The 12,657-nt window shown below is 31.0% G+C and overlaps 1 protein-coding gene across 4 annotated transcripts; it reads right to left on the bottom strand.

The window, feature by feature from the left end:
* Positions 1 to 811: 811 nt before the first annotated feature.
* On the bottom strand, positions 812 to 6,457 carry LOC108486537 (calcium-transporting ATPase 1). Of its 4 annotated transcripts, none has more exons than XR_008284255.1 (9): positions 5,916 to 6,455; positions 5,099 to 5,153; positions 3,059 to 5,010; positions 2,679 to 2,837; positions 2,321 to 2,492; positions 1,906 to 2,204; positions 1,414 to 1,682; positions 1,208 to 1,317; positions 812 to 1,046 (listed from the first exon to the last, which is right to left on the bottom strand). XR_008284255.1 is itself a non-coding variant. In XM_017790641.2 (8 exons), the coding sequence occupies exons 1-7, from the start codon at positions 6,090 to 6,092 to the stop codon at positions 1,434 to 1,436; spliced, it is 3,063 nt and encodes a 1,020-aa protein (XP_017646130.1). In that variant the 5' UTR covers positions 6,093 to 6,457; the 3' UTR covers positions 1,080 to 1,317; positions 1,414 to 1,433. The 4 variants fall into 4 exon arrangements, 2 of the variants coding, with proteins under 2 accessions (XP_017646130.1, XP_017646129.1); XR_008284254.1 differs by having other exon boundaries at positions 1,208 to 1,314; XM_017790641.2 differs by lacking the exon at positions 812 to 1,046 and having other exon boundaries at positions 1,080 to 1,317; positions 5,916 to 6,457.
* Positions 6,458 to 12,657: the final 6,200 nt, after the last annotated feature.

The following is a 12,657-nucleotide window of genomic DNA, read 5'->3' as shown; positions in this document are numbered from 1 at the left end:
GTCTTACCCTAGACGTGGCCCGTTTTCTAAACGGACCTTATTTTTTTATCTAAACTCATTTTTTAATTTATATTTTTACTCAAACCCTTCTCATTTTCACACTCTCGTTCAGTCGATCACGTGGACGGTTGTAATATATCCAAATACGCATACCAAAAGCTCACCATGACTCATCCAATAGCTCTCCTCAGCAAAACACTTAAAAAGGAAACACATTAAATCATATTGTAGATATTGAATTTCAACCAACCCCAAATCAAAGTTTTATAGACAAATTTTAATTGCCGAATTTAAAAACCCACAAGAACATTCGCTCTTTTCAAATTAATGTTGTTACAAGTTGGATTATTTCAACTTTGTGATAAATTTGTAATTTGTTGAATTTCTAAACCTTAATTTAATCTTAATTCAACTTGTGATTTAACCTAGGTTAAATTTTTTATTAATCTCTGTACTTTGTAAAAATTGTGGATTTAATTTTTATACTTTAATTTGATCAGTTTTAATCTTTATATTTTTGAATGATCAATTTTAGTCTCTATACTTTTGAATTATGAAATGTTAATCCTAATCCAATTAGTAGTAGTTTGGTTAAATTTAATTATTAGTCATGTACTACGCGTACAATTGTAGATTTAAAATATATTTTCCAAATTGACCATTCTAAAATCCTTATACTTTTTAGATTTTGAAATTGTAATCTTGACACAACCAACAATCATTAATCCATTAACTAAATTTTGAGTAAGTAATATACAGAAATAACAAAGTGATGTGACATTCCACATGATAATATGCTTGTCGCATTAAATTTTTGAAGTCGCGGAACTTAATTGAATGAATTTAACAATTATTGTTTGTCAAGGACTAAAATTTTAAAATTTGAAAAGTACAAGTAAAAATGACTAATTAAATTACAATGACTAAATCCACAATTTTCACGAAGTAGAAGGACTAGTAGCAGAATTTAACCTTTAACCCTATTGTCAACTTTAAGCCATGCCTATTGTGATCAACGAAGTAAGAATAGAAACATCGATACTTGACTGCAAGAAAGATGCATTAACATAAGCAAAAAATTGAAAGGTAAAAACCCTTTTTAATTTCAAAACAATTCCAGTTATATAAATCCAAATTATAATGTCTGTACAAAATCTTTTCAATTCGATGTAAAGCTTTGGTGAAAGAATCTATATCGGCATTTTACCGAAAGATCGATAGTCTTGCAGCAGTCTAAGCGACCTCCCCCGAAATATTTGGCTTTTCAGCTTGACTGTGTAACAAGTCTTCCATCAGATCCATTGATGCTATCTACTGCTGTATGATGAAGTGTTAAACGAAAGAACGGATAAAAGAAGAGGGGTTGCAACTAATCAAAAGACGAAAACTCAAACAAACGAGTCGGAAAATCACCTATCTAGATTGCCTTGGTCTCAGTTTGATCCTACGGGAATCAACTTCAAAGCAGCAGCAATCGGCATCCCAAGGAATCCAAGGCAGACGCTGACAAACCACTGCTGTACTGTGAGAGGAGAAGTGCTTGCAAAGGTACCGAGGAACTCAACGATCACAATTTGGAATATGATAGTGCAACTTAGCACGGCCACAAACACGTGGTTTTTCAGTATGCCTTTGAGAACATTAATCTTTTCCATCTCTCTAGAGCTAATTTCGTTGAAAACCTGAAGAAAATGACAGCCGTTGATGTAATTCAAGCAATCCAAGAAGATATAGAATCAAATACAGTACACGATATGACTGCATTGAATTTTAGTTCAAAACAATGCGGACTGGCATTAAGTTATGCAGCTCGATTCCATAAACATCCGAAGTTTGACCGAATTTGAATCAAATCAAAGTCACTCATGTAAGTACCTATAGAATATCGAAACAATTTTAACATACCTGGCAAAAGACAAATGAGTTGAAAATAAGAGTGTTCAGTATCAGATCGGAATCCGGGCCATCGAGATGAAAAGCAGCCTTTCCTCTGGTCTGAAGAAACCATATAATCACAAACTGATATAAAGACTGCCCTAAAATATTCCTCCACATTACATTACTGATGAAGTTTCCCTTCCTACCAACTGGCGATCTCTTCATCAAGTCATCGTTAGGAGGCTCGGTAGCTAATGCAAGTGCCCCTAACGTATCCATGATCATGTTGACCCACAAAAGTTGAACAGCAGTGAGCGGAGCATTTCCTGAGAAGCGAGAAATCATATCAACTCTCGAATTAGTAGGGGAATCACAATATTGTCAAATCCAAGCAAAAGAAGTGATAAGCCCATATCAAAGTGACAACAACAGGGTTTCTTACCGGTCAAACAGGCTGAAGTAAAGTTTACAATTAGGGCGACCACGTTGACAGTAAGTTGAAACTGAACGAATTTTTGGATATTTATATAAACCGAACGTCCCCATTTAGCGACAGTTACTATTGTAGAGAAGTTATCATCTAGGATTATGACATCTGCACTTTCTTTGGCCACCTGTAAATTTTGAATCGGTTTTAAGAACATGACATGCTCGTTTAAGGAGCTAGGAATAATTCAGAACAGTGAAAAAAGGCACAAAATCTTGGTCACATTTTCTACAACTTCGCCACTAGTGAGACCAATGTTGGAAGTTAATATATTTCCTGATAAGAAAGTGAAGGAACTGCATTTAGGATATACCTCAGTCCCAGCAATGCCCATTGCAAGCCCAATATCAGCTTCATGAAGTGCAGGGGCATCATTTGTACCATCTCCGGTCACAGCAACTACTTCTCCAAGTGAGGTTCGTAGGTGTTTAACAAGAGTATGTTTATCCATAGGTGAAGATCGAGCCATTACCTGCACGACTTTCATATAGTTGGTGAACAGTTCCCTTTAATTATGAGCATCTGAAAGACAAATCCATATATTGGCCCACCGCAATATATGGTAAGAGACTAATCTAACTGCCACAAAATGCTACTAGTGTTGGTTCTTTAATTAAGTACTAGTACCATATTCAACTTAGAGTTCAACTTAAATAGAAACTGAGTTGAAGAAAGAAGAGCAAAAGAATGCACCTGTATTTTAGGAATAAGTTCATACAATTCCTCTTCAGATTTTTCCCGGAAAACTGGACCTTCAATTGCTATACCATCATCAGTTAAAATTCCAATTTCCCTTGCAATAGCCTTAGCAGTGTTAATATTGTCTCCAGTGACCATTCGGACAGTAATACCAGCAGACTTACATATTGCAACAGACTCCTTAACACCAGGGCGTACAGGGTCTTTGATGCCGACAATGCCTATACAAGTGTACCCTTGAAGAGGAAGGGAGCTATCAACAGAAAAATCAGTTCCTACATCCATGTAAGCAAGGCATAAAGTTCGAAGAGCTTCACTAGCAAATTGCTCAATTGTATTCTTTAGATGATTGGTGGTTGGTTCATCCAGGGGAACAACATCACCATTTGAGCTTATTACTTTGTCACATGCAGCTAAGATTATTTCAGAAGCACCCTTACAATGCACTCGGAGACCTCCTTCCGGAAACTCTATAACTACACCCATTCTCTTTTTTGCAGAGTTGAAAGGCTCAACTTTCACAATTTTAGATGCTTTCCGTTCTGCTTGGAAATCCCCACCAAGCAATAACCCGAATTCTAAAAGAGCAGTTTCTGTTGGTGTTCCCAGTATCTCAATTTTGTTTTCTTTGTTATTAACGACTTCTCCTCCGGTGTTATTAAATATGGACTCAATTAAAATTTTCACAGCAGATTCAGGAACTGCAGATCTAAAATGATTACTCTTGTTGGAGGTGCTCACTTCCTTGGTTTCCCCACAAAAGCATGTTTTCACAACAGTCATGTGGTTAGTAGTCAGCGTACCTGTTTTATCGCTGCAAATACTTGTAGAGGATCCCATTGTCTCACAAGCAGCCAGATGGCGAACGAGTGCCTTGTCATTCATCATCTTCTTCATGGCAAAAGCAAGGCTTAATGTCACAGCCAAAGGCAGCCCCTCAGGAACAGCAACAACAACAATTGTAACGGCAATAGCGAAAAATTCCAACATTTCCATCGCATCATCTCCAGACCAAATCCATTGTGTGCCATCTTGTAGCTTGCGGCTAAACAATCCTTGTACTAGAACAGCAAATGTCACAACAGCAAAAAAAAGACCTATTTTACCAATAATTGTGGCTACTCCATTCAGTTTAACCTGCAATGGGGTTTCATCATCTCCACCTTCACTAAGGGTGGCCATTAGTTTCCCCCATTGAGTTCTCATCCCAACAGTAGTCACAAGCATCTTGCATGACCCATCCTGCACTTTGGTTCCAGAGAGGAGAAAAGGGTTTCTTGCATTTGCACTAACTGGTTCACTCTCTCCCGTTAAACTGGATTCATTTATCAAAACGGAAAACCCCGAAATGAAGAGTCCATCAGCTGGGACCTGATCTCCAATGGCAAGATGAACAATATCACCAGGAAGTAGATCAAATATTGATATTTTCTGCCTCAGTCCATCTCTGGTAACCTGAACCGTTATTTTTTTCTTCTCCTTGTCTAAATCTCTGAACTGCAAAGATTGTCTATAATCACTTGTGGCAGTGACAAACACAACAAGAAGAATGCTCAAAACAATTCCAAGACCATCATAGGCACCCTTTGGCCATCCTTCCACTGTAATACCAACAGCAAGAGAGACAAGGGCACAAACAGCTAATATCATGAGGGTTGTATCTTGAAGGGCTTCCCATACGAAAACCCAGAAACCTCGTGGAGGGGTTTCCGTGAACTTATTAATTCCATAAATACGTTTCCTTTCATTTACCAAATGCTCAGAAGTAGGAATACCATTAACAATTGAAGTAGAGAGCTTGGCTGCTATATCCTCAACCCCACCATGAATTTTCAACTTCTTCACATCATGACCTTCAACAATAGATCCCAACTCATCAGCACAAATCTGAAAACCAGCTGCTTTAACTTCTTCAGGTGCATCATATTCACTAGACAAGTTTAAGCCTGTTGACAAATTAAAGGAATCAAACATACTGGAAACGTCAAAAAACTCGTTAAATCCTGACATGTATCAGACTAATGAGATTCTTACCATGGATAAATTGAAGAGCAGCTTGTGAAACCAAAACTGCAACCCTAAATTTTTCCTATAACACACAAAAAGCAATAAAAAGACTTAACATCAAAATCAAGAATAAAAAAGGAAATTGTTCCAAATGTTCAATGAAACTCTATCATCTCTAAGGTGCAAGGGCTGACTCTTCACCAAAATTATGCCCAACTAAGTACTATCAGAAAAAAGCCAACCAAGTATACATTAAAGTTTATAATAACAAACATAGCAACAAATTTAGACCATAAAATAAATCAACAAATTTAGACCATAAAATAAATTAACTAGCTCTTTGTGTAGAGTGAACTAATTAGACAGTTCTAATTTTCTTCAAAACACTACAGAACTCAGAGAAATAAACATCATATTCTTGCTGAAAATCACAATGCCATTGATTTACAAACCTAGAGCTTCAAACAAATGCACAAGTATAGCAAGCTCTCAACGAGAAATTTAAAGCATTGAAACAACAAAAGTTGATTAGGCAGTTATAGATCAGCTGATCTAAACCTAATTACATTCAACTTCTAACTTCTTAATCTCAAGCAAGTTGAAACTTGAAAGTTACTATTTTAATCTTACAGAAAAATAATTTAAAAAATTAAAAGAACAAATCCTTCTTTATTAGATAAGAAAAAAGTAAAGAAATCTAAACAGATCCAAAATAGTTAAGAAAAGAGCTTAGTTTCATTTAATTCTCTACTAAAAGCTTCTTCAAGACGCAAACAAAACAAAGTATAAATAAATAAATAAAACTTCGAAAAGTCCAACAAAGAAATTAAAAAAAAAAAAGAACCTGATTAGAGCGACGAATAGCTTCAGCTTCAAAACGCTTGGAAAGATTAGCAGTAAATCGAAACCTTCGCTTACGATTCTTAACGATCCAACAAAGCTTCCTCCATCTTTCTAAAGCTTCTTCAGATGAGTTCTTTGGCTTCACATCTCCAAAGTTCTCGTTCAAATAACTCTCCATTTTTTGCTTTTCTTCTGCACTTCCGAGAAACAAAAACAAATCTAATTAAATAGATCCTTAGCTTTTTTGGCACTACTAGTTCATTTATTAAAGTTGCTAATATTGAAAGAGAAGCTCAAGCAACATCAGAAAAAGAAGATTATATTCTTCCAAGAAATTGGAATTTTGAATTTTTGTTTAAGGATTTGGTTCTTCTAAGCTTTAATGGCTTCTTCCAAAGAAAAAAAAAGGCAAATGAGAATAAAAAGACCGGAGTTGACAAATAATACTGTTTCCAACGTTTTTTTGTTTGTTTTCAAAACTAAAAAAAGTCCATTTTCTTTCTCTCTTCAGTACCTTAATTGGCCTAACTGTTTCTTTTTATTAGAATAATTGATAATCACAATAACTTTTAATTAAATTTATAATCCACTGGAATCAAAATTTAAATAAATTATAAAAATATATAAATTAAAATTAGTGGTCGCAACTAATTAAATCATCTATTCTTGATTCGTTTAGTTTGATTGAATATATAATTTAAAAATTCATAATTTTTAAAATTATTCAACCACTTTAAATCAGTTTTAATCGATCCATATTAATTCAGGATCAATTGGTTTAATTTTTTTAATCGAACTAACACCCAAATCGATTTTCGATTGAATGTATTCGACCTACTAATCTGATGCGATTCAAACTGTGGTGAAACTAGAATTAAATTGTATATTTTTACGATAGTAAAATATAATTTCATCATTTTAATAGTCTATATCTTTATAATTTTAAAAGATTAAATCAAATTTTATCACTTAATAAACAAACTATAATTTTATCATTATTAATTTAAAATATTATAAATTATAAATTACTTAAATATAAAATTTTTCATTTTAAGAGGGTCGGGGCCCTGACAACCTCGTAGCTTCACCAATAGATTCAAACAACGTTGAAAGTTTTTTTTTCTTACTAAAAATAGTATAAATGACAACTTCTTTATAATTAAAAGCAAAATTTTTAAAATTAAATCAATTAAACTTTAAATTTATTAATTTAATCCATTCAATTAAATAAATCATAAAAAAATTTTATTCAAACAAATTTTTAATCTATTGAATCAATCAATATCAATCTTCAATTGTATCGGTTTCCGTCGGAAGAAGGGGTAAATGAGGAGGGTGGAAAATGGGTGAAATAGCTTTAATATATTTTATATTATCTATGTAAACTGAGTTACCTCGTGGAGTGGTAAATACGGCGGGGGGATCTGACCGTGTGTAATAAAGATGGGGGCATTGATTCGAGGGAAAACGTGGATTACGCGGTTCAACATGTGGGTTGGGTAACCAATCCAAGGTCAACAGAGTGTCTTTGGGTCCCACTATATAGTTTTCCTCCTCTGGGTTTTTTTCATCAAAGTCCACAACTTATAAATCATATTCTAAATTAATCCTTAAACTTTAAAACTTTATAATTAAATTTACATTCTATAGGTTTCATACCAATCAAGTGAATCCTGTAACTATTACAACACTTGTATATTTTTCTTATTAAGGGTTTTAGAATTAGATAAGTAATTAAATCATTAATTTTTGTTTCGTTAATCTTGATTAAATAAATTATTAAAAATTAAAAATATTATTAAAGATTTTACGAAATTAGTTCAATGAATTCAGCTATTAATTCAATTGCTTTTTAGCTTTATTCATATTAATTTACAGATCAAATATCTCTTAAAATTAATATTCTAATTAATTCTCAATTCCAAAAATCATAATATAATTTGATTTTAGTTTTTGTTCTTTTATTTTGTGTAAATAAATTATTGTTTTCTCATGGGTAAATTCAGAAATTTTTTAAGGGGCAATATTGAATTATTAGTTTTGAGATGTCAAAATATAATTTTATTAAATATTAATTTATGATTACATTATTTTTAAAGTATTTAACAGAAATATTTTTCATTTTGGGAAGTTAAATTGTAATTTGACCATATCTTATTTTATAGTTTAAACATTTTTAAGCGGCTACATAGTAATTTATTCATATTTGGGAGCCAAAACTCTTACCTGCCCTCTGATTCACCCTTTGATTCACCGATAATTTTTCTTTATTTATTTATATAAAAGAAAATAAATAAATAAATACAAATAAATAAATTTAATTAATTGTAAACCCTAAAAATAAATTTATAATATAATATAATATAATTTATCTATTTCTATTTATAAAAATAAAAAAGTTCATTTTCAAATGATGTCATAGTGAGAATAGAGAATTAAGCTTAAGTACTTGAAGTCAACCAAACCTAATTACTAGTTGAATTTTGTTGTTATAAAAATGCCTAATTGATCCTTTCTCAATCTCCTATAGCTAATATTGTATTTGGTAATTTATGGACTAACCTAACACTCTTACTTACCATAAATTGACTTGTGGAATTTCAATTTTAAATTTTGAATCTCAATTTCAAATTTTGAATCTCAATTTCCTTTTTCTTCATTATTTCATATAATGAGATAATAAAATAATCCACCAAAATTTATGAATTAAATGATAAAAAACTCAATATCCCGTAAATAAGATTTCAAATTTAAATCTTGTAAACTGAAAAATTAGTATTGCAAAAGCTTTATTCTTTATTTAAGATTTTGATTTAACTCTATTCAAATTTAATCAAAATCCAATGTATAACTGATTTTTTTATTTTATTTTTACTTTTCTATAATAGCAACAACCATAAAGTATATAACAATTTTGTGTAAAAATTTAGAAAAATTAGTACTATTCCTAAATGAAATTAAAAATAATACATTCAATTAAGATATTATCTCAATGAAATTTTAAATTTTATATTCATGTTTTATTAACTAAAATAATTTTTAATAAATGGAATTAAATTAGTATATTTTATTAAAGATGCAATCTAAATCTCACTATTTAATATTATTAATATATAATAATTTTAATAATTTTTAAAAAAATAATTTATGATTTAAATCTCAAATATTAGTGTCTCAAAATGTATTACAATCACCTCTTTATAATATTCAAAATTTTAATGGATAAGTTGATTGAGTCTTAATTTGATTGGCATGGGCATTGTTGTCAATGTAGGAAGATGCAGGTTCGAGTGTGCTGAAGCGCATTATCTTTTTATTTATGGGTTAAGTAATTCTAAAATAGTTTTAGATATTATATTAAAAAAAAAAAAAAACTCCAAAACTTTGGAAGGGGCTCAATTGGACTTGAAATTAAACTTAGGATCCCAAAATTAAGATTTGAGATGTAGTAGTTTTATTATATTAATTAATTAATACAGGGTGGGGTAGGTTGAAAATAAAAATAAATAAATAGGTATGATACAATCAATGATTTAGGTATTGGGACAATAACATGTAGAAAGATCACATGGAACTAGCAATTAAAAAAAGGGTTGTGTTAGCACAAGCCAAGTCCCAAAAAGGGGAAAAGATTTCAACATTTGTCAGTCATATTCAATAATTGTTATTTATAATGGTTACAATTGGTGGTTACATTCATGCATTTAATTACTAAAAAAACCCATAATTTTCTTCTATTCTTATTTTGTTCATCCTTGAGTTTTTTTTTATTAATTTGATCACTCTATATACAAATTAATAAATTGATTATTTTATTGTTAAATTATCTGTCAACTATTTTAAATAAGGATTATTTCTATTTTAGTCATCTGAATTTTTTTGTACAATACACCTTCAATCTTTTGTTATTATTTAGCTGTAGAATAATTAATTAACAAAAAAATACTCTTATTTAGGGTAACTAAGAAGGATTCTACCATTTTCAATTTTGCTTCAAGTACCCTCAATAATCATGAAATCAACCGCAAAGTCCAAGTTTAGTGGATAACATGTTTCCTTTATTTTTATTTTTAAAAAGTGGGTAACATGTTTTAATCTAAAAAGTGGATAATATGTTATGCAAATTTTTAACATGATAAAAAATTTCAATAATATTTGAAAATGCATGTGTAAGTATTAGTAAAAGCAAAGATTTATTGAAAAAATATATATTATGTAGGTAACATGAACTTAAAATATCGTATAAAATGTTGATGTGAATTTAAAATTTACTTGTTAAAATACTATTAATTGATTAGTTACATGTTAATGGTGTTAAACTCAGATATTATAATTATACTGCAATTAATATTTTTAAGTATTAAAATAAATATTTTAAAAATAAAAATATCATATTTAGCATTCAATCAAAATATAAACATCATTTATAATATTAATCATAATCTTATTCATAGGCTTTTGCTACAAAGGGTGCCGTAAGTGGTGTCGTGGCGACCTCCATGATGTAGCTTTGAAGTTAAATGTTGATGTCTCGGAGTATGTTTCAAGAGGACGAGCGGGTATTTGCACGGTGCTTAGAGATGTGAATGATTTAGTGTCAAGAGGTTAAAATTTTAGATTTTACAAATCGCATGATATTAAATAATTTTTTTCCTTTCAAATCAATTTTACTTAAAAAAACGAGTATTTTCATGAGAAAATTTTTAAGACACAAAAAATAAAGTAAATGTAACTTAAAAAGGCAAAAAAGTATCAGAAAAATCATAAGTAATAACACACCAAGTGTTTAAGTCAAAAGTATTTTGTTACTCAAAAATGAGATAATTACAAATGAAGAGGAAATACTTTATTTATAGCTAAGCTCCCTTAAATCTAATGGTACATATCAAATTATGTCAATGATTCTAAAAGATAAAAGTCTTAAGGAATTTAAACTTTGTAGATGAATATTGAGTCACTTCTAAATAATGGATCTGTTCTATCGAACCAAATGACTTAAAATAAACATGAAAATTCTAAAATGTACACATCAATTTTGTGCTCCTTTATGCAACCCATGACATGGTAACTTTGTGCATCAATTGGGATATCGCCATGTAATTTTGGGAGGGATTATTCGCTGCTAGTCTCTAAAGTTAAATTCTTCTCGTATGGATTTGACGAACTTCTGTCTTTTTGATGATGTTTCTTCGCAGTTTGTAACCTGTTTGGGTAATTGATTAGCAACCAGACTTAGCCTAATAGGTTTAAGTATAGAGCATGAATTTTTGCTATGGTTTGGATTATCCTACCAAACTAAATAACCTTATAATTCACGAAGCCATTTTTCAGCCCAATTTTCTTTCCCACAAAGCCAATTTCCAGCAGTCTTTTAATTGGGTTAAGAAAATGGAGAAAATAGGTCCATACTCCATAGAGAGTGACCACTATTGGACATTGTGTTAATTGTTAGTATCTAATTCCATCGCAATTAATTAGTTAAAAAGTTGATGTATGTGGAGGTTAACATCGCATGTCAAAGAAAAAGTGTTTTTGTTGATATCAGAATATCAAATTTGTTCATCTAAAAAAATTGTGGATAAAATTGATTTTTCAATTGGCAAATCAACTAGAAAGATCAAAATAGTAAATTTTAAAGAGGTCTAAACCGTAAAAATAGCACAAAAGAGTAAAACTACAAATCAACAAATGGAAAGATAAGTAATTTTGGTCCAACCTTAATTATAAGAAAACCCTTTGTCATTAAACTACAAGCAAAAGCCATTACAAAGGCCCAATAATGGCAAGAGAAACATGAAATATTGTCCTTTTTCTATATATATTTATATTTGAAATTTTTTGATGGAAACAATAAATATTGTCGTGATCGAAAGACTTCCAAGCTTGTAGGAAAACTATAGTATTTTTCTTTCTCAAGTTGATTCCAACTAGGGGAATGTATCATTTACGGTAAAAAAAAAATCAGACTTAAGATTCTAAATTCTAATAATGGTTGACGAAACTTGGAGTGGTGGAAATCACCAGAGTTATTGAAGAAAGTAGGTCTAAATTCTAAACTCGGATGGAGCTGTTAAGTAGGTTTCGGGGATGATGTTGCGAGGGTATTCTTAGGGATCAACACAGAAACTGGATTTTTGGATTTAATAGACGGTTGGTCTAATGTTCTGTTTTTAACATTGAGCTTTAGGGTATTTTAGATGACTTGACTCTTGGTAGGTCGTGTGGGTCACATGACCGTGTGGAATGGGTCAACTCATGTGGCTTCTGTAGGTTGCTCTAATTTTCTGATTTTCGCTCGTTTTTCGCTCATTTTGCTCCCAAATGCTGTATTAAGCCTCAAAACATGAATTTAAACGATTAGGAGCATAAAACTCATAATTAACAACTAATAATCACCCAAAAATGTATTAAGAATGAGGTTAAAACATGTTACTTTCATCACTTATTAACTATTCTTCAGAGCAGACTGTCATACCCCAAAATTGGGGTTTAAAGAATCAAGGTTTGCAAGTTGAGTTAGAGGTTAAGGTTAGATTTTTAAGTTTAATTAACCTTGTGTTTTAAAGTCAGGATGAGTTTACTGGTTCAGTAATAAGAAGTTAGCTTACCACTTGGTCTTGTGTTTAAACCTCTACGTGTTTACTCAAGGATTATTCTTTTTGTTATTTTTCTGTTGTGTAGCTAAGTGGTTGAGTTTAATTGAAACTGAATTTAAATGTGTCTGATAGGGGCTTAGTGGAGTT

The sequence above is a fragment of the Gossypium arboreum genome, chromosome 6 (genome assembly GCF_025698485.1).
Source record: "Gossypium arboreum isolate Shixiya-1 chromosome 6, ASM2569848v2, whole genome shotgun sequence".
NCBI lineage: Eukaryota > Viridiplantae > Streptophyta > Magnoliopsida > Malvales > Malvaceae > Gossypium > Gossypium arboreum.
This window is presented reverse-complemented; position numbering and strand designations above follow the sequence as displayed.

Bases quoted from the DNA above. Each gene is read 5' to 3' on its own strand.
- LOC108486537 (XM_017790641.2), bottom strand. From the start codon at position 6,092: ATGGAGAGTTATTTGAACGAGAACTTTGGAGATGTGAAGCCAAAGAAC. The intron at 2,838-3,058 runs GTGCATTCTTTT...AAAGTCGTGCAG, and splicing joins AACTTATTCCTAAAATACAG to GTAATGGCTCGATCTTCACC. The intron at 1,683-1,905 runs GTATGTTAAAAT...CATTTTCTTCAG, and splicing joins ACTCATTTGTCTTTTGCCAG to GTTTTCAACGAAATTAGCTC.